At 37.3% G+C, this 25,495-nt stretch overlaps 1 protein-coding gene across 3 annotated transcripts in view; it reads right to left on the reverse strand.

Annotated features, from left to right (window-relative positions):
• The window catches only part of KLHL28 (kelch like family member 28), a 39,865-nt gene that overhangs the window by 10,832 nt on the left and 3,538 nt on the right, over nt 1-25,495 (reverse strand). For all 3 annotated transcript variants that reach the window (XM_047735649.1, XM_047735650.1, XM_047735648.1), the window contains exon 2: nt 5,860-6,758. In XM_047735649.1, the coding sequence (XP_047591605.1) occupies nt 5,860-6,758 (899 nt within the window). The remainder of the gene's footprint in view (nt 1-5,859; nt 6,759-25,495) is intronic.

Genomic DNA, 25,495 nt, shown 5'->3' on the forward strand with positions numbered 1-25,495 from the left:
AGTCACTGGTAATGGCAAAATTGTAGTATGATCATGAGAATAAATCATGAGAATAGTTCCTGAGGTAAGGCAAAAAGGACTGTTAGCAGTGAGATCAAGAAGAGAGGCAAAGTTGTTGTATAACTGTGGATCATACTATGGGGATGTTGAAATCAGAAAGAATAACTCTTTATACAGAATGATGAGAAAGACAGTAGCCAGTTATAAAAGTCTTCAGTGAATAAAGTTACTAAAGGGGTTGCAGATGTTGGCAACATGAAGGTGTATCAAATGATACAGCCTGATGGCAAATGCTTGGAATGAATTGAGATTTTGGAGAAAGGGGAGATTAAAAAAAATCTAGGAAATAGATATGAGGAACAAAGAAAACACTTACCAACCTTTAGGACCTATGATACATGAGGTATGGGGAAACAAAACAGGTCTGAGAGGGATTTGGCAAAAACAGTATCTTTAAACATCAGTCATATTTCATTAGACCAACTAGTTAAAAATAAAGGGGATTTTTTTTAATGATTGAATATAAATTCTATAAGATATGGCAGACAGATTTGAGGAGACAAAAAGAAAAGGACTGGGCGATTAAGTTAAATTAGATGATATATAGGACCATACAATAACAGTGTAATAAAAAAACAATACATTTGGGTTATATCCCAGGTTCCTAGCACAGAGCTCCTAAACTTCTTGGAAATTTCCTGAGTGATAGGAATAGCTTTTGTTATTTATAATGATCTCTTTTCAATTACACTTCAGTTTATGCTACTGAAGCGACTACAAGTGGCCACCTAGATAGCTTCAGCATGGGGGACAGAAACCAGAGGTGGTAATAATGTGATTAACAGTCTGAGGTTGAGCTCAATCACCAATGGCCAATGATTTAATCAATCATACCCTCACAATGAAATCGCCGTAAAACTCCCTCCCTAAACAATGGGGTTTAGAGAGCTTCTAGGCTGGTAACACACTGAGATGCTAGGAGTGGGTGGCATACCAGAGAGGGCATGGAAGCTCTGTCCCTTTCCTCCCCACACCCTGCTCAATGTATCTCTTCCATTTGATTGTTCCTCAGTTGTATCCTTTGTAACAGACTGGTAGGTAAAGCACTTTCCTGAGTCCTATGAGTCATTCTAGCAAACTTGAGCAGGGGCTATTGTGGGAACCCCTGAACTTTCACTCTTCTAGACAGAAATGCAGGTAACGTGAGCACCCCATTTGTGGACAGCATCTTAAGTGGGGATAGTCTTCTGGGACTAAGCCCTTAAGCAGTGGGGTCTGAGCTAACTCTGGATACTGTCAGATTACTGGACATGCATTTAGTGTTGGAGAAATGGAGAACTGATTGGTATGAGAAAAAAAAAAACCTCTCAATGATAAGAGTTCAGCTATGATAATGGATTTTCAGAGGTGATTTAGGTAAACCAAGGTACAAGATATAAAGGTTCTAGTTCTTATGGTTTTTGAAGGCAAATGGATAATTATTTTTCTTGGAATCTGACCTGTGACTCAGAGCACTGAGATGAGTGGTGTCATGTGTGGTGTGGCTCAAAGTCCATTTAACATTAAGTGTATTTGCATAATTATTCAAAATCACTTCGAATGTACTGCCCTCCTTATGACTCCCTATGTGTAAACAGAAACAATATTCAGAGCTTCCTGAAATTCCTTAAGCCACCTCCCCAATCCCCACTTCCCTCTTTTGCATACCTCCTTCCTTTTCTAAAGGGAAAAGTGAGGCTATTGGATAGTATCTATCTTGAACTCCTTCTCCCACCCCTCCCCACGCCAGCAAACCTATCCTCATATTCTGGTTTTGGGACATAAAGAGTCCCTCTTCCTCATATGTAAAACCTTCCACCTTTGGGGCACCTGGGTGGCTCCATTGGTTAAGCATTCTGCCTTTGGCTCAGATCATGATCCCAGAGTCTTGGGATCAAGTTCCACTTCTAGCTCCTTGCTCAGCAGGAAGCCTACTTCTCCTTCTGCCTGCTGTTCCCCGTGCTTGTGCATTCTTACTCTCTGACAAATAAGTAAATAAAATCTTTAAAAACAAACAAACAAAAAAATGATTCTATCTCTACTTTTAATACCAACCCCTTACAATTTCCTCTAAAATCTTGCTGTATCAATGACCATTCCTCTATCTTGTACCTTTACCTTATTCTTCTTTACCAGCATCTGATAATAAACATACTCCTGTCTCTCTCTCTTCAAGAACAAAATAAACAAAAACTATCATTTTGCCTTACCTCTCTCCTCATCTCAGCCAAGATCTTAGACGTCTTCACAGTTTATTTCCTTATTTTTTATACCCATCTCAATCTGCTATAATATATCCACAGCATTCCTCAAATTCTGCTGAAATTACTTCACCAAAAGTCATTAGTGATCTCCATATAGCCAAATTCAAGAGCCACTCTTCTATCTTTATCTTTCTGGAACATTCCTTAGCCATTTTACATTGTTAATCACACTTCTTCCTTCTTGACACATTTAAATTGCTTGGCTTTCAGGACACTATTCTCTCTTGATTCTCCTACTTCTAAGATTGTTCTTACAGCCTTCTTGAACATTAATGTTCCCCAGAGGTTCATTTATGAACCAATCTTTTTTTTCCTTTCTATATGTTCTCAGTGGGTAGAAAGAAGGGACATTTAAACCAGTCAAGAAGTCCAGAAGACTTCATGGTTTTAAATTTATACCTCCAAATGATATTACATGCCAATAAGTTCCAAATATCCAGCTTTGATCTATTCGTTGAGCTTTTGCAATCATTTCTGGCTAGTGAGTCATCCTTCACTCGGATATTTAATAGGCATTTCAAACTCAGTATGTCCAAAACAGAACACGCTACTTTCCCCCTTTAAAATGGCTCCTCCTCCTATATTCTCTCTCACGGTATATAAGATTCATCCAGTATCTAACCAAGAAATCTAACTCATTTTTGATTCTTCCCTCTCACCATCCCCCCATGTCCATTCACTAATTCCTGTCCATTTGCTCTCTTAAAACATTTCTTAAATTAATACCCCCTTCTCTATCTTTGCTACTTCCACTTTGAACCTCATAATCTCTGGCCTATACTTTTATAATAGTCTCTTTCCTAATGACTCAGATACTAATTCTGGCTCCTCAATCTTTCTCCATAAGGCAGCCAAGGATGATCTAATATATGAATGTGATCATTTCACTATCCTCCTTAAAATTGTTTTTGGACCCACATAAAAAAAATCCTATTCGGGGCGCCTGGGTGGCTCAGTGGGTTAAAGCCTCTGCCTTCGGCTCAGGTCATGATCCCAGAGTCCTGGGATCGAGCGCCGCATCGGGCGCTCTGCTCAGCGGGGAGCCTGCTTTCTCCTCTCTCTCCCTCTGCCTGCCTCTCTGCCTACTTGTGATCTCTGTCTGTCAAATAAATAAATAAAAAAATCTTAAAAAAAAAATCCTCTTCATCATGGCACGGGATACCTTCTTTAACTTGGCCCATACTGATAACAGCCTACCCCTTACTGTTTAGATCTTTGAATCTTATTTTATTTTTAACTTGCTTTTTCCTTTTCTTCCCTTAAGATTTTATTTTATATAATCTCTATACCCAACGTGGGGCTCAAACTTACAACCCTGAGATCAAGAGTCGCATGCTCCACCAACTGAGCCAAACAGGAGCCCTTGATCTTTGAACTTTATACTCTGGAATACCAAGCAGCTTTTAATCTTCTGCACATCCTATACTGTATCATTCCATTGTGTCTTTGTGCACTTCCTGTGACCTTTTGCTTGGGTCTTGCTTAGCCTTCAACACTCAGCTTGGGCGTTAACAATATCTTCCTTAAATCTCCCAAATGGGATAAATGCCTTTCCTTAATACTTCCATGGTATTATCTTTATCACTGCATTAATACCACATATTATAATTATCTATTTAAATATCTGTCTCCTTAACTAAGTTATAAATTTGTTAAAGACCCATTATCCAGCATAGTGTGTCTGATGCACAGGTGTTAAATATTTTTTATAGAGTCAAATTGAATAATTTCTTAGATTGATTCCAATTTTTCCATAGTTATAAATAATACTGCAATAAATGGCTTTGTGGCCATTTGTTATAAATATAATAAACGGCAAATGACATTTAAAAATTTTTTTTTCCTGGAGTGGGTGGTTCAGTCAGTTAAGCATCTGACTTTTGATCTCAGTACAGTCTTGATCTCAAGGTCATGAGTTCAAGTCCAGAACTGGGTTCCACGCTGGGTGTGGAGTCTTCTTAAAAAAAGTTTTTTTTTTTTTTTCCTTATAACAGATGTTAGATGAAAGATTACTGGATCTCAACCTATGAACAGTTCTTATAACTTTTTAATAATTTATGTATGTTATTTTTTTTTTAAGATTTTATTTATTTATTTGACAGAGAGAGATCACAAGTAGGCAGAGAGGCAGGCAGAGAGAGAGGAAGGGAAGCAGGCTCCCTGCTGAGCAGAGAGCCCGATGTGGGACTCGATCCCAGGACCCTGAGATCATGACCTGAGCAGAAGGCAGCAGCTTAACCCACTGAGCCACCCAGGCACTCTATGTATGTTATTTTTAATACTTAAGACCAAGAGGCAACTGGTCAAGAATTTTTACCATGTAAATTCACATTTGGAATTTTTCTCATGACATTTTACTAATATGCTTTACTTTATGCCAATAATTAGTGCCCTTAAAAATAAGAATTAATAATCAATTTTTGTAGTTACCATAACTAATATTCTACCTATAGACTGGTCTCAATGATACCAGGTTTAGACTATGTAATTAGTTTAATTTAGACAATTAAAATGTATCTGAGACTTTCTAAAAGATACAGATATATCAGTTGACACTGCTAGAACATCAGTACCTTTCTACCATTTGAGGGGGTAAAAGCAATCTACTAAATTTTTGAAAATTGCCAGAAAGAAATCACAGTATTAAATAAACTTATCAAACATGGAAGTTTTCATGAAGCATTCCCATTCAAGGGTAAAGCAAAGGTAACATCCAGCTATCTTTTCAACATATAAAAGTTACCTGTATTAATGCTGCAAATCAGGGACTGGCAAACTATGGCTAAGAACCAAATTCAGTCCACTAGGGACTTTTGTAAATAAAGTTTTGTTGGAATCCAGTCATCTCATTTTTTTACATATTGTCTATGGCTGCTATCACACTACAAGGGTAGAGCTGAGTAGTCATAAGAGAACCATATGGCCACAAAGTCTAAAATATTTACTATCTGGCTCTATACAGAAAAAGTCTGATAACTCCTACTGCAGATTATTAGAAAAGAGAGAACTCTTTACTATTGTCATTAAAAAAATGTTTATATTGAAGAAAATAAATATGTATGTCCATGATTTGTATTCAGTATCCTACTTTTTCTTATTTCTTTGGTGATTCTTCTACTTGATGGTATTCATTCAAACCACTTCTGTCCCCAGTCTGCCCTCATCAAAGATTCCAAGCTCTCCTTTTTGGTATCTTCTGTTTATAGTTAGCAATAATAAATCTCTACTGAGCTGGTCAAATAATAATGTAAACAGTTTCACAAATTAAAAGAAAAAAAGACATAAAATGGTAGAGAAGTAACAAAAATTCATAGTTTGTGCATGGGGGAACTGGGGGAAGGTTGTTAATAACTGAGAGTGTTGAAAGGAATGAATGACAATGTGATTAAAACAACCAGGTAAGCGTTTTAGGAAGAGTAAAAGAAAGAAACAAACAAAAAAGTAAATAAAGAAAGTAAATAGTAAAATCAAATTATTTAAGGAATAGAGAAAATTAGCACACTTAAAAAGTATAAAATCTTTTAGCACCACTCCTTTAAGAAAGCCTTCTATTTACCTATCCAAACAGGCAAATAGTCCAGATTTTCCTCCTACGGCACAAAGTACTTTGGGAGCACAGCGAGGTCGTGTCATCAGGACAGTCTGATGAGAGAGTCTATGTTCAGGCATAAAGTGGTACTTTAGGGCTTCATTCAAAAGATGTTTACAAGTACGATCATCACGAATAAGATGATTTGCTTCATAAAGTCTAGTGAGAAACTTAACACTCAGCAATGGTAATCTCACACTATTAAGTAGCTGTGCTAAGTATTTCTGACGTTCTTGTACATCGTACTTGATCCAAGACTCAAGTGCATAAAAAACAGTCTCTTCGGTAGCTACATTCAAACAGTCATTGGAAACAATTTCATCCAAATCAGCATGTGTAAGTTCAAAAAACTCTTCAGTCTGGCAAACAGCTTCAAAATTCTGGCATATGTATTTAGTAGCTGCCAAATAAAGGTCATGACAACCGTATGTCTCTGCAAAACGAGAAATTCCGATACAATTACCAGGATCAAGCTGGCTTTCAAGAAATGCACAACATTCCTTCAGGACAAGTTTTATCTGGAGTAGGTTTGCTGCTGGAAGGAGAGATTCAACTGTGTCCTGTGAAATAAAAACAGTTCCTGTATAGGCATACTCCACAATGGCCTGGAGAGCAGTTTCATCAATGCACTGAAACTCAACCTCACTGTTCTCTTTTTCAGAAAGGTTTCCAGTGAACATAGCTTTGAAATATGGACTGATGCTGGCAAGTACCACTTTGTGAGCATGGATTTTAACATCACCAACACGAAGAATGATGTCACAGAGTTCGTGATGTTGACGAAGAAGATTCAAGCCCTGCAGAAGTTGTTCAGAATGCAAGTGGGTTAAGTTAGCAAGCATGTAGGTCGGGGATGTGTGGTCCATCTGCAGAAAAAGAAAAAGCACAGTTACTTCAAAATAATCTTGCCTGTATGACTCCCTTTTCAAATAGTACAAAATAAATGAAATTTGTTGTTTATTGGCCTGTTTGTTGGTTTTTAAATACTTTACACTAAATACTAGACCGAGACTTTTAGCAATCACATAATTAACAATCATATAATTCAATTCCTATATTATAGATACAAGGAAACAAAGGGCCAAAGGCCCAATGGCCACAAAAGTGATATGCCCCAAACCACAAATGTCTCCTGACAATGGACTTTTGGACTGGAACTCTACCAACTCTTCTGTTTCCCTTCATTAAATTCAAGTCTGAGTTAACACTGAAACAAAATGGAAATGTGAAAAAAATTTTGCCTAAAGGAAAATGAGTTTTGAAAGAATGCTAAAAATTCTTTGGCTATTTTCTCAATAATAACATCAATGCCTGCCAAAAGATGCTTTACTTGGAAAGAAATTTCATATTAACTCACACACTTTACCCAAAGACTTAGTAATTACTTTAATAAAGGGTGCTGAATTTAACAAAAGTATTACTATCAACAAATTCAACAACAAACAAAAAATTCATGTGAACACAATCTGATGCTCTATAATTGAGAGCAGTTAGACTCACTTACTCATCTAGACATTATCTATTCAACTCTTCAACATAACTTCAGATTTTAGCCAACCAATCTTTTTGTCACTTCATACATATGAAGATGAAAAAGAATAAAAAATAGAAGAAAAGAGATGAGAGGAAAAAAAGAAGAAAAGGAAGGAACAGGAATTGTGGTAGGCTGAATAATGGCTCCCCCCCAAAAAATGTCATTAAAACAAAAAACTTCTGCTCTGAGAAAGACAATGTCAAGAGAACAAGAGGACAAAACATGCCTTGGGAGGAAATATTTTCAAAAGACACATCTGATAAAGAACTCTTATTCAATGGATACAGAAGATGTGGTATATATATATAATGGAACAGTACTCAGCCATCAAAAAGAATGAAATTTTGTTCTTTGCAATGGACACTTCGACGGCTTCTTATAAAACTAAACATACTCTTACCATACAATCCAGCCACTGCCCTCTTTGTTGTTTATTCAAATGAACTGAAAACTTATGTCCACACGAAAACTGTACATGTATGCTAACGGCAGCTTTATTCATAAGTGCTAACACTTGGAAACAACCAGGATGTCCTTCAGTTTGTGAATGGATAAATTGTGGTACATCAAACAATGGGATATTATTCAGTGCCCAAAGAAATGCTTCCTATCAAGCCATGAAAAAAAAAAAAGCAAAAACAAAAGAAAACCTAAATGCATCTTGCCAAGTGAAAGAAGCCAATCTGAAAGGGCCCCATACTGCATAATTCCAATTATATGACATTCTGGAAAGGGCAAAACTATGGAGATGATAAAAAGATCAATGACTGCTAGAGGTTAGAAAGAAGGGAGGGATGAATAGGTGAAGCACATAGGATTTTTTAGGGCAGTGAAATTACTCTGTGTGATACTATAATGATAGATATGTACCATTATACATTTGTCCAAATCCATGAACGTACAACACCAAGAGTGAGCCCTAAGGTAAATTATGGACTTTGGGTGATAATGATGTGTCAATGTAGGTAGGTAACAAACGTCCACTTTGGGGGGGATGTTGATAATGGGGGATAGTATGCATATGCTGGGGCAGGGTATATATGGGAAATCTCTGTACATTCCTCTCAATTCTGCTGTGAATCTAAAACTGCTTTTAAAAGATAGTCTTTAAAGAATAAGTTTAAAAAGACACCTAAGCTACTTTATAAGATCACATCTCTCGTAGACTAAGTAATAATGTTCCAAGATACATAAAATAATCTGTAAATGAAATCCCTAAATCACTGCCAGGACCGCAAGACTGGAGACTGTTTTCAAAAATAATATCGTAAATTCTACAAACATTTTTGGTAAGGTTAATGTTAATTTCAGATAACATTTTAAAATAACTTTGATATGTGAATACCTAGAAGAGGATATAGTGACCTCTAGGACTAGGATAGATGGAGTTAATAATAAGACATGTGTTACAGACTAATCTTGTTTCTTTATTTGATGTATTTAGCAGAGTCGGAGATCAAGAAAATACACCTGATGTCTGTAAATAATTTTACAATGACTCTCATGATTTTCTTGACTTTAAGTAAAATTTAAAAATATAAGGTAGTTCAGTTAGCTAAATCAGCAACACTAGTGCATACTACTTAACGGAATGAGGTCTACCTGGAGGAAGGCTTCTAGAGTAAGCTATAAGGCTAAAATGAAGATACTTGGGCATGCCTTCACCTCTACAGATGACATGAAGCTTCCAAAGACAGCAAAATCATTGGTTAACAAATGAAGCATCCAAAAGACCTGATATTTAACAAGAAGAAATTTAAGAGGGATAAATATTAAGATTCCAAAGTGGATTTCAAAACAACTACATAAGAATAGCTTAAGAGAGAAAAGACTCAACTGTAGGATGTGTTTAAAGGGCTCAGAGATTTTAATTGCACTATTATTTTAGTATACTAAGCTTAAGTAGGCTTAAGTTGCAATAATAAAACTATAATATGCAGAACTAGAGGAGATATTCTCACTTTGTTTTGCAAATGTCACACCACATCTGGAGTACAGATTCTTAAAAGGGAGCAGAACAAAGTATAACATGATGAAGAGGGGAAATTCCAAATCATGTCTTATGGGTAACGGAACTGAGGATGTTGAGTATGAAGAGAAGGAAATCTGAGAGGGTTATTATGTGAAAAACCTAAAAGTTATTCAATAATAATAATAATAATAATATAATAATAATGTAGGGCTGCTTTGAGGACTAAATAAGTTTATACAAATAAAGTGCTTAGAATAGCATTTATCAATAAGTTATTATATTACTAGTGAATTTCTAAAGTGTCTACTTAAGAGGTATTCTGCTTTCTGTGTTGCACCATCTCTCACTACCAGGTAAGAAATCCACCCTGGGGGCACTTGGGTGGATCAGTGGGTTAAAGCCTCTGCCTTCGGCTCGGGTCATGTCTCAGGGTTATGGGATCGAGCCCCGCATCAGGCTCTCTGCTCAGCATGGAGCCTGCTTCCCCCTTTCTCTCTGCCTGCTTCCCTGCCTATTTGTGATCTCTGTCTGTCAAATAAATAAATAAAATCTTAGGAAAAAAAAAAAAATCCATCCTGTACCACTGACATCCTAAGCCCCCCAAACTAATGCAGATTCGTTGATTTTTAAATCAAGTTAATGAGTTATTGATTTGTTTTACATAAATATGAATCATATAGTGACAGATCCTTATATTAAACTAAGTTTTGTTTATTCAAGTCTGATAAATTACCATTAACATATGATATAAAGGCACAATACAATACTGATTTGTAAAAATACACACACATAAATGTACACACAAAACATACACACCTATGTGTGTTTATGTGTGTAAATCTCAAATATCCATATATGCAGGACAGTATGATTTTAAGAGACTGGGCTTAGGAATCAGGGTCCTAGGGTTACAACATTGTCTTTACTATTTATACTAGCTATGTGACCTTGGGAAAGTACTTGATCTTAAAGACTCAGTTTTCTCATGGAGTGCCTGGGGGGCTGAGTGGGTTAAGCCTCTGTCTTTGGCTCAGATCATGATCTCAGGGTCCTGGGATTGAGCACCACATCGGGCTCTCTGCTCAGCAGGGAGCCTGCTTCCCCTTCTCTCTGCCTGCCTCTCTGCCTACTTTTGATTTCTCTCTCTGTCAAATAAATAAATAAAATCTTAAAAAAAAAGTCTCAGTTTTCTCATCTGTAAAACACAGACAAAACAGTACACATAACTCAATAGCTGTTAGAGGCTGTTTACTATTATATCATCATCCTCAAAAAGGCTTGTTTTTTTGCCAGCTACCACATGTGACTTCCTTTCATGGTTACTAAAAAAGAAATGAAGCTTACTTACAAGTGAACTAACATAATCAAAGCCTGGCTAGTTTGACCAGAAAAGATACGGCAAGCCACCTTTATATTTTGATAGTTTACTAGTTATAGACAATGAAAAGAAGAGTAAACCAAAGACTAAGTTTCCCGAATCCTTGTCCCACACACCAAAAAGGACAATACCAAAACAAAAAGGGCTAGATGAAGGCAACACAAGTTGTGAAGAACCCAAACTATATTGCAGCTAAGCAGTTTTGTATTTTGCAGCTCTACTTTTTGGGGTGAGGGCGGGGCTTGAAAGCCCCACCCCTCATCATAATCAGGGAATTGAGATTCTGTCCCATGTCAGAATCTTGGGGGTTATACGGGGTCAAGTGGGAGATGGCCTTGTAGCCACTCCTTAAAAGCTTCCCCACTCCCTGTGTTTCAGAAGAATCACAAAGTGCTTCAACGCTCGGATGAGCTGTGGTCTCAGGATCCAAGATTTGCCTAGGTGGCCCTATACAAGGTTATAATGAAGGTCATAGTGAAGCTGCCTTCCTACACTTATACCATCTATAGTATTTCTTCTTTATCCTTTATACTTTCTTAGTATCCCCCCAAAATAATAAAAATGATCGAAGTTTTAAAAACCACTCAAAGAAAGGGTACTAGTAAAGATGAATTTGTAAAAGAATGTCCATACATACTTCTTTACATCACTGGACAGAATACAAATGACACACTGTTCACTCCCTTTAAGAAATATTGAGAGGGGCACCTGGGTGGCTCAGTGGGTTAAGCCTCTGCCTTCAGAGCAGGTCATGATTTCAGGGTCCTGGGATCGAGCCCCGCATCAGGCTCTCCATTCAGTAGGGAGCCTGCTTCCCCCTCTTTCTCTACCTGCCTCTCTGCCTACTTGTGATCTCTGTCAAATAAATAAATAAAATTTTCAAAAAAAAAAAAGAAAGAAAAAGAAAAAGAAAAGAAATATTGAGAATAGGGAAGGAGTCCAAAATGCAGAGGAATAGGAAACCTAAATTTCGTCTGGTCCCAGGAATTCAGCTAAACAGCTATCAAATCATTCTGAGTATCTGCAAACTCAACCGGAGATTGAAGAAAAGAATAGGTGTAACTCTACAAATAGAAAAGTGACCATCTTCTACAAGGTAGAACGTGCTGAGAAGTGAATCTGAGGCAATATATGGGAAGAAAGACTGCAAGGGGAGGGAGCCTCCATCAGCCGGCTACCAGGAAATGATAAAGCAGCAGAGCACAAAAACAAAATGTTTATAAGTCTGTGTTGGTGAGGGAGGTGGCTCAGGCGGCTAGGCAGGGACGAAATCCTAGCTGGGGCAGTGTGGTCGCAGGATCCTCGGGGTCACAGGAAGCAGGGGTGCCTGACTGTGGCAGGTTCCCAGGCATCAGAGGGGGAAGCCGGCTACAATCAGTGAGACCAGGAGTGGACTCTCACCTTGGGGTCGCAATGGACTGTGATCTTCAGCACAGAGGGGACTGCTCTCTAAGCAGGGGCCCAATAAGCAGCAGAACCAGGGAGACGCTCCCTTCTTCCCCCGGGGAGGAGTGCTGTGGGAGCGTGCCACAGACGCCTAAATGGTTTGGAGACTCCAAACGGGGTCATGTGCCTGAGATAAAAACATTCAGTCACGGGCTGGGTGAGCACAGAGTGCTGCTGGAGACCAGGGAGACAGAAGTAACTGAATGCTTTTCTCTGAGGACTCAGAGAGGAGTGCGGCCCGAGCTTTTACCTCCCCAGCTGGAGACTGGGAGGCAGCCATTTTCATTCTTGTCCTCTAAAGCTGTGTGGAAAGCCTTCAGGGAACAAAAGCCACATAGAGCAAACCAGAGGAAATTCCTTAGCCTGGCCCCCTGGCAAGGGCAGTGCAATTCTGCCTCGGGCAAATACACTTGAGAATCAAAGCAACAAGCCATTCCTCCAAAAGATCAGCAAGAACATCCAGCGAAGACCAAGTTTAACAATGAGAACTGCAAAACTCTAACACTAGGGGAATACAGCAAAAAGAACTCATGGCTTTTATTTTCAGGATTCTTTAGTCTTTCTACTTTAATTTTTAAAATTTTCTTTATTTTTTAAAATTTCTTCTTTCCCTTTTCAAAACCAATTTCTTATTTTATCAACTCCTTTTTAAAATCTTTTTAAAGTTTTCATTTTGACAGTTACATTCTACCCTTTCAATGTATTTAATTTTATTTTTGTATATAGAAGTTTTTCTTTCTTTACAATTTTGAGATTCAGTTTCCTCTAAAACTGACTAAATATACTCAGGACATAGCAGATGGCTCTGTTCTATTCACCTGTCTGTTTAGATCCTTTCCTTTTTTGTTTTTCTTGTTTTTTTTCTTTTGTTTTTTCTTGTCTTTTAATTTCCAATTTTACAGTTACATTCTACTCTTTCATTGTATTTAATTTTATTTTTATACATACATAAGTTTTTCTTCCTTTACAATTTTGGGACCTAGTTTTCTATAAAACATACCAAAATACACACAGAAGCCAGTGTATTGCTCTATTCTGCACATCTGTCTGATTATAGTATTTTTTTTTCCTTTTCTTCCCTCCCCCACCATCCTGCCACCCATATCAGGTCTCTTCTGATTTGTTTAGTGTATATTTCTCTGGGGTCGTTGTTGCCATTTTAGTATTTTGTTCTCTCGTTCATCTATTCTTCCCTGCACAGAATGACAAGACAGAAAAACTCACCTCAAAAAAGTGAACAAGAGGCAGTACTGACTGCCAGGGACCTTATAAATATGGACATTAGAAAGATGTTGGAACTAGAGTTCAGAATAACGATTATAAAGATACTACCTGGGCCTGTGACGCCTGGGTGGCTCAGTCCGTCCGTTAAGGGTCTGCTTTCCACTCAGGTCATGAACCCAGAGTCCTGGGATCAAGTCCCACATTGGGCTCCTTGCTCAGCAAGAAGCCTGCTTCTTCCTCTGCCTGCTACTCCCCCTGCTTATATTCTCTGACAAATATATAAATAAAATCTTAAAAAAAAAAAAAAAGATACTGGTGGGGCTTGAATAAAGCATAGAAGACACTAGAGAATCCCTTTCTGAAGAAATAAAAGAACTAAAATTTAACCAAGTCGAAATCAAAAAGACTGTTAATGAGATGCAATAAAAAATGGAGGCTCTAACTGCTAGGATAAATGAGCAGAAGAAAGAATCAGTGATACAGAAGACCAAACAATGGAGAATAAAGAACCTGAGAAAAAGAGAGAGAAAAAGAACCAGTTCACAAAAGGAAAATCTGAGACAAGTGAAATCATAAAATGGAACAATATTAGAATAACTGGGATCCCAGAAGAGGAGGAAAAGAGAGAAAAGGGCAGAAAGTAGAACTTCCCTAATCTGGAGAAGGAAACAATCAATATCCAGGGGGCATAGTAAAATCAAAATCAGTAAAAATAGGTCGACACCCCAACATGTAATAGTGAAACTTACTAATCTCAAAGACAAAGCAAAAATCCAAAAAGCATCTAGGGACAAGAGACTGGTAACCAACAAGGGCAGAAACATTAGATTGGCAGCAGACCTATTCATGGAGCTGTGGCAGGCCAGAAAGGACTGGCATGTTACATTCAGGGTGCTAAATGAAAAAAATATGCAGCCAAGAATACTTTGTCCAGGTAGGATGTCATTCAAAAAGGAGAGACAAAAAACTTCCACTACAAACAGAAACTAAAAGAATTTATGATCACTAAACCAGCCCTATAAGAAACACTAAAAAGGGTCCTCTAAGTAAAGAGAAAGCCCAAAAATAACAAAGACCAGAAAGAAACAGAAATGATATAAAGTAACAGCCACTTGACAGGCAATACAATGGCACTAAATTCATGTTTCAATAATTAACTATGAATGTAATTGGCCAAACACCCCTATCAAAAGACACAGGGTATCAGACTGGATAAAAAAACAAGACCCATCGATATGCTGTCTGCAAGAGAATAATTTCTGACCCAAAGACACCTCCAGATTTAAACTGAGGGGGTGGAAAGCCATTTATCATGCTAACAGACCTCAAAAGAAAGCTGGGATGGCAAGCCTTAAATCAGTCAAAGTAGATTTTAAACCAAACACTGTAATAAGAGATGAGGAAGGACACAATATCATAATTAAAGTGTCTATCCAACAAGAAGATCTAACAATTATAAATATTTATACCCCTAACTTGGAAGCAGCCAATTATATAAGCCAATTAATAACAAAATCAAAGAAACACATCAACAACAATACAATATTAGTAGGGGACTTTAACACTCCCCTCCTGGCAATGGACAGATCATCTAAGCATAAGATCAACTAGGATATAAGGGCTTTATTTCTTTTTTTAAAGATTTTATTTATTTACCTGACAGAGGGAGAGATCACAAATAGGCAGGAAGGCAGGCAGAGAGAGAGGAGCAAGCAGACTCCCTGCTGAACAGAGAGCCCGATGTGGGGCTCAATCCCAGGACCCTGAGATCATGACCTGAGGCAAAGGCAGAGGCTTAACCCACTGAGCCACCCAGGTGCCCCTAGGATATAAGGGCTTTAAATGACACACTGGACCAGATAGTCTTCACAGATCTATTCAGAACCTTCTATCCCAAAGCAAGAGAATACATATTCTTCTTGAGTACACATGAAACATTCCCCAGAATAGATCACATCCTGGGTCACAAATCAGGTCTCAACCAGTACTAAAAGACTGGGATCATTTCCTGCATGTTTTCAGACCATAGTGCTTTGAAAGTGGAACTCAATCACAAGAACAAAATTGGAAAGAACTCAAATACATGGAGGATAAAGAGCATCCTATTAAAAAATGAATGGGTCAACTAGGAAGTTAAAGAAGAATTTAAAAAATTCATGGAAACAAATGAAAATGAAAACACAATTGTTCAAAATCTTTGAGATGCAGCAAAAGTGGTCCTAAGAGGAGAGCATATAGCACTACAAATCTTTCTCAAGAAATAAAAAGGTCTCAAATACATAACCTAATCCCATACCTAAAGGAACTGGAGAAAGAACAGCATAGAAGCATAGAAAACACAACAGGAGAAGAGAAATAATAAAGATTAGAGCAGTAGTCAATGAAATAGAAACCGAAGAACAATAAAACAGATCAACATAACTGGGAGCTGGTTCTTTGAAAAAATTAGTAAGATTGGTCAGACTTATCAAAAAGAAAAGAGGAAGGACCCAAATAAATAAAATCATGAATGAAAGAGGAGAAATCAAAACTAACACCAAAGAAATATAAACAATTATAAGAACATACTATGAGCAACTATATGCCAACAAATTAGGCAGTCTGGAGGAAATGGATGCATTCCTAGAGACATATAAACCATCAAAAGTGAACCAGGAAGAAACAGAAAACCTAAACAGACCATAACCAGCAAGGAAATCGAAGCAGTAATCAAAAATCTCCCAACAGGGGTGCCTGGGTGGCTCAGTTTCTAAGCATCTGTCTTTGGCTCAGGTCATGATCCCAGGGTCCTGGGATCGAGCTCCACATCAGGCTCCCTGCTCAGTAGGAAGCCTGCTTCTCCCTCTTCCACTCCCCCCTGCTTCTGTTCCCTCTCTCTCTCTCTGTCAAATAAATAAATAAATAAATAATCTTTAAACAAACAAAAAAAAATCTCCCAACAATAGGATCCCAGGGCCTGATGGCTTCCCAGGGGAATTCTACCAAACATTTAAAGAATTAATACCTATTCTTCTGAAGATATTTCAAAAATTCAAGATAGAGAGCAAACTCCCAAACTCTTTCTATAAGGCATTACCTTGATCCCCAAATCAGACCAAGACCCCACCAAAAAGGAGAATCACAGACCAATATCCCTAATGAACATGGATGCAAACATTCTCACCAAAATACCAGCCAATAGGATCTAACAATACATTCAAAGGATTATTCACCATGACCAAGCAGGATTTATTCCTGGGCTCCAAGGTTGGTTCAAAATCTATAAATCGATCAGTGTGATACACTACATAAATAAAAGAAAGGACAAGAATCATATAATCTTCTCAATAGACTCAGAAAAAGCATTTGACAAGGTACAGCATCCCTTCTTGATTAAAACTCCTTATAGTGTAGGGATAGAGGGTACATACCTCAATATCATAAAAGTCATCTATGAAAAACCCACAGGGAATATCATTCTCAATGGGGAAAAACTGAGAGCTTTCCCCCTAAGGTCAGGAACATGGCAGGCATGTCTACTCTTACCACTGTTCAACACAGTACTTGAAGTCCTAGCCTCAGCAATCAGACAACAAAAAAAATAAATAAATAAAAGGCATCCAAATCAGCAAGGAAAAAGTCAAACTCTAACTCTTTCCAGATGACATGATACTCTATATGGAAAACCCAAAAGACTCCACCGCAAAATTGTTAGAACTCATACAGGAATTCAGCAAAGTGGCAGGATACAAAATCAATGCACAGAAATCAATTGCATTTCTATACACCAACTACACTAACAAAAAGACAGAAGAAAGAGAAATTAAGGAGTCAATCCCATTTACAACTGCACCCAAAACTGTAAGATATTTAGGGATAAACCTAGCCAAAGAGGCAAAGGAACTGTATTCAGAAAACTATAGAGTCCTCATAAAAGAGATAGAGGAAGAGACAACGAAATGGAAAAACGTTCATGCTCAAGGATTGGAAGAACAAATATTGTTTATAAACTAGACACGAAAATAGACTCGAAATGGATGAAAGACCTCAATGTGAGACAGGAAACCATCAAAATTCTTGACGAGAAGGCAGTAACCGTTTTGACCTCAGCCACAGGAACTTCTTGCTAGAAGAAGAATGTAAGGGAAACAAAGGCAAAAATGAACCATTAGGACTGCGTTAAGATAAAAAGCTTTTGCACAGCAAAGGAAACAGTTGGCAAAACCAAAAGACAGCTGACAGAACAGGAGAAGATATTTGCAAATGAAATATCAGATAAAGGGCTAGTATCCCAAAATCAAACTTGTTTGACAAAGAACTTATCAAATTCAACACCAAAGAATAATCCAATCAAGAAATGGGCAGAAGACGTGAACAGACATTTCTTCAAAGACATTCAAATGGACAAGAGATATATGAAAAAGTGCTCAAAATCACTCAGCATCAGGCAAATACAAACCAAACCACAATGAGATATCACCTCATACCAGTCAGAATGGCTAAAATTAACAAATCAGGAAATGACAGAGATGGTGAGGATGCAGAGAAAGGGGAATCCTCCTACAGTTGGTAGGAATACAAGCTGGTGCAGCCACTTTCGAAAACAGTATGGAGGTTCCTCACAAAGTTGAAAGTAGAGCTATCCTAGGACCCAGCAATCAGACTACTGGGTATTTACCCTAAAGATACAAATGTAGTGATCCAAAGGGACATGTGCACCCGAATGTTTATAGCAGCAATGTCCACAACAGCTGAACTATGGAAAGAGCCTAGATATCCCCTAGGAGATGAATGGATAAAGAAGATGTGATACACAGCACGCGCGCGCACACACACACACACACACACACACACACATATATATCTATACACGGAATATTATGCAGCCATCAAAAAATGAACTCTCGCCATTTGCAAGACATGGATGATACTAGAGGGTATTATGCTAAGCAAGATAAGTCAATCAGAGAAAGATAATTATCATATGATCTCACTGATATGTGGAATTTAAGAAACAAGGCCGAGGATCATAGGGGAGAAAAGGAAGAAATCAAACAAGACAAACCAGAAAGGGAGACAAACCATAAGAGACTCTTAATCATAGGAAACAAACTGAGGGTTTGGGAGGGGGAGTAAAGGGATGGGGAAACTGGGTGATAGACATTGTGGAGGGTATGTATTACAATGAGCACTGGGTATTATATAAATATGGCTGATGAATCACAGACCTTTATCCCTGAAACAAATAACAGATTATATGGTAATTAATTGAATTTAAATAAAATTTTAAGGAAAAGAAATATTGAGAATAAGGTTTAAGAGATAATACTTTGAATGCTTAACTGAAACAACTCAAACTAAAAACTGCAAAATGTCAAGGTAAACATAGGGAACTTAAAATGAATTACATTGGAGGTTTGTCATAACATCATTTTTAAAATTTTTAATTTGCCCCTTTTATCTCTGAAGAAATCTGACTTAAGAGAAATTCACAAAACTTCAACTTTTTTTAGAAGCTTTAAAACAATGGTTCTCAAAATATGATCCTTGTACCACCAGCATCTGCATCACCTGGGACCCACAAGGGACGCAAATCCTTGAGCCCAGCCACAAATCTAAGAAATCAGAAACTGCATAGACAGGGAGGGGCAGCAACATGTGTTTTAAGTCCTCCAGGCAATTGATACGCATGCTAATGTTTGAGAACCAGTTCAGATATTGTCAGCATAAGTGTAACTGCTAAAAAATTATCCTACATCATACTACAACTCCCTCAAAATTATGAATTACAACTGTGACTATATTTGGTTCAGCTATTTACCTTTAAATGGCTAAAAGTAACTCAAAGAAGCAATAACTTCTAATTTTTAAAACCTCACCTATGACAGTTTACATTGACAATTTCATCACCGTAACAACCTTGTGCAGAAGGAAAAGAAAGTATCATGGAAAACAGGAAAGAAAAGTGAGAAAATTATGAATTTTAGTACCAGAGAGATGTGAGTTCAAGTCTATATTTAAGTAATTAATAGCAATATACTTTGGGAAAATTACGTATTCTTGATTTAAATTTTGTAAGTTGTAAAATTTGTTGTGGATTAAATAGAATGTTTGGTTTGAAGAAACGGACCAATCGAGAAGAATCAGAATAGAGAAATATATCACCTAGCATATACAAATTTAGCTTATGATAAAGGCACTACCTCAAAATCAATGAGGAAAACAGGGGTTTTAAATAAACATATTAGAATAACTAAGTAGCCTTATAAAAATAGATAAAATTAGATCTCTTCATAAAACTACACCAGGATAAATTCCTAATGGAACAGAGGTATAAATGTAAAAAAATAAAATAATACAACATGTTTTATTAAAACAACAGGGTGATTTCCTCTGTAACCAAGATTAGAAATAATTTCTTAATTATGATACAAAACCCAGAAGCATAAGTGAAAAGACAGATCAAGGTGATTACATTATAAAGCTTTGACTATCTACTTATGTTTATCTAGTTAATGGCCTAACCATGCCATTCTGAATAACCTCAAAACAGTAAGTTGATGGTCTGTTACTACTAGGATATGCCCCCAAACAAAACAAAAACCTTATGCTATTTTCAGGAATCACATTATTGGTGAAAGTATTATTAATATTCTGAAATTGTTATGTGTGCATTGTAAACTGTTATGTGTGCTTGCATAATTACATGGCATTTCTAATATCATTGTCTGTAGGGTCACTGTGATCTGTCATACTCAGTAGGGGAGAAAAGAGAAAGATGTAAGACTAAGATATTGAATATAAACCTTGTACTCTGATTTTGAATAAAAAGTATAAGAGGGATTAAATCTATATACAGAAACAACATTAATTATATGTACTAGTATATATTTTATGTATATAATATAAAAAGTACATATGAGATATACAAATGTAAAAAATATATACATTATTTTAAGGAAAAAGTTAATTATATTTCCTACTCCGTTTACTGAACAGGGCTAGGAACTATGACCAACCCAGTAACAAGGAGCACTCCTACCACCCAGATGCAGTCCCTAAATATCATTCCCACTCAAGGGATCAGAACTCCTTGTACAAATGGCTGATTCAAGGCCTGGAACAAAAATATCAAGATAAATTTGGAATTTTTACTACTAGACAGCAAGAAAGCTATTAGTGACAGCAAAGGTTATTAAAAAAAAAAGGAGCCAAACTGAATAGGCTATCACTAGTCAAAGATGGGACAGAGTGAATATCAATAACTGCAACTGATTAAGACATATCAGATATGCTTAATTCCATGAGTCCAGGGATGCCTGGGTGGCTCAGTTTTTTTTTAAGATTTTTTTTTTTTTTTTTTGACAGATCACAAGTAGGCAGAGACTGGGTGGCTCAGTTTTAAGCGTCTGCTTTCGGCTCAGGTCATGATCCCAGAGTCCTGGGATTGAGTCCTGCCTTGGGCTTATTGCTCACCAAGGAGACTGCATCTTCCTCTGCCTGCCTGTCGTTCCCCTTGCTTGTGCTTGCTCTTTGTCTCTGACAAATAAATAAATAAAATCTATAAATAAATAAATCCATGAGTCCATAATGATAATACAATTATGACAACTTAAATTAAGTCCTAATCCAGTACCACTGAAGGGTGCTAATGAACCAACTTATTATTTGAAACCTAGTAAATAAAGGGAAAGAATCAAACATTTTTTTTTTTTAAGAGAAGGAAAGGAAAGGTCTTTTTTTTTTTTTAAGATTTTATTTATTTGACAGAGAGAGAGAGAGATCACAAGTAGGCAGAGAGGCAGGCAGAGAGAGAGAGGGGAGGAAGCAGGCTCCCCGCTGAGCAGAGAGCCGATGCGGGGCTCGATCCCAGGACCTGGGACCATGACCTGAGCTGAAGGCAGAGGCCTTAACCCACTGAGTCACCCAGGCGCCCCAAGAATCAAACATTTATCATGTCTTTCCGATACTAACTGTACCACTAGGGTACCAAATACATGAGGGGAAGTTTCTTTTGATAAAAGTACTCCAGTTAATAAATAAAGAAAGAATGATAAAGTGTCACCATTTCACAATCTTAATGAAGAAGTGTAGGTATTGGTCAAAAGTGTTGATTATGAAGGGCTGCTAATATCACAAAGAGAGACAACCAGACATCAGGATCTTTTAAGAGAAGACTATGGATATTCCTGATATTCCTGAACTCTCCAGTCCCCCACACACACCAAAATCAAACATGCAGTCAACAGTCTAGATCCAACTATTAATTTACCACAAATACACAGAACAGAAAAAGCATGTTAAACTGTAAGAGAAGGATGCAATCAGCAAAAATCTCCTGACTGTGAGAAAGTTTATGGAATAACCCAGATGCTTCCATAAATAAACTGAAAGAAATGAAAAGAAAAAGAGAATGAACATACAGATCAAGATAAACTTGAAAGACATAGCAAACAAATACAACTTGTAACTGTATGCATGCAGGTGCATGCACACACACACAGACACATACATTTAGGAGACAACTGGAAATTTGGAAGCTAACTAGATTATTCATTGTATTAACTAATTACCATTGGGGTGCCTGGGTGGCTCTGTGGGTTAGAGACTCTGCCTTCGGCTCAGGTCATGGTCCCAGGGTCCTGGGATTGAGCCCCACATCCAGCTCTCTGCTCAGCGGGGAGCCTGCTTCCCCCCGCCTCTCTCTCTGCCTGCCTCTCCACCTACTTATTATCTCTGTCAAATAAATAAATAAAATCTTAAAAACAAAACAAAACAAAACTAATCACTGTTGCTGAAAAATGATACTGTAGCTATGTTTTTAAGAGTTTTTAATCTTTATTTTTTAAGATTTTTTTTTTTTTTTAATTTACTTGGCAGAGAGAGTGTGCGTGCACAAGCAGGGGAGCAGCGGGCAGAGGGAGAAGCAGGCTCCCCGCTGAGCAAGGAGATCCCAGGACCCCAGGATCATGACCTGAGCCAAAGGCAGACACTTAACCAACTAAGCCACCCAGGCGTCCCAAGAATTTTTATCTTTTACATACTAAAATATTTGTAGGTAAAATAATATATCAGGAATTTGCTTAAAATGATATGCAATGAGGGACACTTGGATGGCTTAGATGGTTAAGTGTCTAACTCTTGATTTCAGCTCAGGATAGGATCTCAGGGTTGTGAGAGTAAGCCCTGCGCTGAGCTCCATGCTCAGTGAGAAGTCTGCTTGAAATTCTCTCTCTCTCCCTCCCTCCCTTTCCCTGTACTGCCCCAAGCACACACGCATGCGTACACTAAGTAAATAAATAAAATATTTTTAAAAAATAATATGAGATGTAGATGATGTCATGAGCTGCTAACTATTAAAGCTGGGTGATAGGTACATGAGGGTTTATGATGTTATTTTTGCATGCTTTTGAAATTTTGCACAGGAAGAAAAAAGAAATTATGTATATGGCACTAAACTTGGCATAAGACCTAGAGATGAAGAATGTGAAGTTCAGAGAGTTTATTTATTTTTAAAAGATTTTTATTTATTATTTGACAGAGATCACAAGTAAGCAGAGAGGCAGGCAGAGAGAGAGAGAAGGAAGCAGGCTCCCTGCCAAGCAGAGCACCCAATGCAGGGCTTAGTCCCAGGACCTTGGGATCATGACCCAAGCTGAAGGCAGAGGCTTTAACCCACTGAGCCACCCAGATGCCCCCAGAGTTTAAATGAATTAACAAAGATTATACAAGTAGAAAGAGATGTTTCTGGGACTGTAATGTTTTCTTAATCTTAGAACAATGTTCTCTATACATTACCTTCAAAAAATTTCAATGCTGAACAGTATAGATAGACCCCTCAAATATTTACTGAACCAATTTATAATTGCTGCCACTCCTGAGAGAATTGTTTTATAAAGACCTGCTTGGAAGACCTTTGTCAAAATGGGCCAATTACTGGGGTGCCTGGGTGGCTCAGTCGTTAAGTGTCTGCCTTCAGCTCAGGTCATGATCCCGGGGTCCTGGGATCAAGCCTCGCACGGGGCTCCCTGTTTGGCAGGAAGCCTGCTTCTCCCTGTCCCATTCCCGCTGCTTGTGTTCCTTCTCTTTCTGTGTATCTCTCTGTTAAATAAATAAATAAATAAAATCTTAAAAAAAATTTTTTTTTAAAATGGGCCAATTACTGTTCTCAGCTTTTTACATGTATTAACTCCTTTCATCCTCACAATAACACCATGAGATATACACCGCTGTTGTTATTCTTACCTTATAAAGTAACCTGAGGCACAGAGAAATTAGGCCCAGGCAAGATTTAAACCTTGGCACTCTATCTCCAGAGTTCTTCATGACTATTTTATAAAGCCTCACTTATAAACTCATAATTTCTTAACCTTATTAAAGTTTTAACTCAAGGGGGCTCCTGGGTGGCTCAGTTGGTTAAGCAACTGTCTTCAGTTCAGGTTATGATCCCTGGGTCCTGGGATTGAGTCCCTCATCAGGCTCCCTCTCAGTGCGAAGCCTGCTTTTCCCTCTTCCACTCTCCCTGCTTGTGCTCTCTCTCTCTCTGTGTCTCTGTCAAATAAGTAAATAAATATTACATAAATAAATAAATAAATAAAATAAAGTTTTAGCTTAAACAAGAATCTAAAAAAGTCCAGGACAGAAACTTAAAAATAGATAGATCACACACAAACACAAACACATATACAAAAGATATACACATACTATGTAGATCAGATACAAAAGTCCATCAGGGTTTTAAAATGAAATACAGAGGCATCTATGGAATAATCATTCCCTTCTATTATTTATATAATGGCAGCATTCTCGTTATATAAATATGCACAATATAAAAAGAATATTACATAAAATCAAACTTTCCAGTCTACACCAGTTTCATAATTTTGGGTGCTGAAACAAAGCTAATAAAGGTCAGGCTGTGAGTTTATTAACTACTTAATTGACACCTAAGAAAACAGTGGTGCTGAAATCAGTTGGGAGGCAATTATCTGCTACAATGAGAGAAAATAAATGGTGATGAGAAAGAATTGTTAAAAAAAAAAAAAAGCCAAACACACATATACTTTGCTGTAAAAGTATGATTTATATAAAATGAGAGTATTTTATCAGATCAGTTCTTTTCTTAAATTTCTTTCCCACAGTTCAACTCTCCTCACAGCAGAATTCAATTAATGATGGCATACTACTTCATCAGTGGGCCTAAGAACAAGCTGGCAATTTTCCTGTTCCCTGAGATTGACTTTAATTATATCTGGAGAAACAAAAGTAAAATTAGAAGCACACTATAATATGAATCATTATATCATGAAGTCAGAAATAATACAAAAGAAAGTCCTCAAAGCCTTTTTTATATCCAGCAAAAGCTATAAGTTACATAATTAATCTGTCCACTGAAAAACTGGTTGCAATGAAAGTGAAATCCTGTTAATTTACACAGATTAATATCAGAAATGCAACAAAAATTGGATTTTTGTTTAAAGTTGTAATTTTGACTCAGAAATGCACAATGGCTTTGAAACATACACCTAAAAAAGAAAAAAAGAAAATGGATCTCTGATATACATCAAGAAAACCTGTTTAATTTCACATATATAAAAATAGACTCATCAGAGACGCCTGGGTGGCTCGGTTGGTTGGGCAGCTGCCTTCGGCTCAGGTCATGATCCCAAGTCCTAGGATCGAGTCCCGCATCAGGCTCCTTGCTCAGCAGGGAGCCTACTTCTCCCTCTGCCTGCCATTCTGTCTGCCTGCACTCGCTCTCTCTCCCTCTCTCTCTGACAAATAAATAAAATCTTTAAAAAAATAAAAAAAATAAAATAAAAAAAAATAAAAATAGACTCATCATTTCTTAACCTTATTGAAGTTTTGGCTCAAGTAAGAAACTAAAAAACTTCAAAATAGAAACCCAAAAAGGAAGATTAAATATATGTAGTTAAGCAATATATCATAAAATATATGAATGATTAATAATGGAAAAATAAAATTTTAGCCTATAGTTTCAAAACTCTTCCCCACCAAAACTATTCTAAAGCTCTTTCTCTCTCTGTCCAATTACTTTCCATGGAAAGCA

This window comes from Lutra lutra, chromosome 7 (genome assembly GCF_902655055.1).
Source record: "Lutra lutra chromosome 7, mLutLut1.2, whole genome shotgun sequence".
NCBI lineage: Eukaryota > Metazoa > Chordata > Mammalia > Carnivora > Mustelidae > Lutra > Lutra lutra.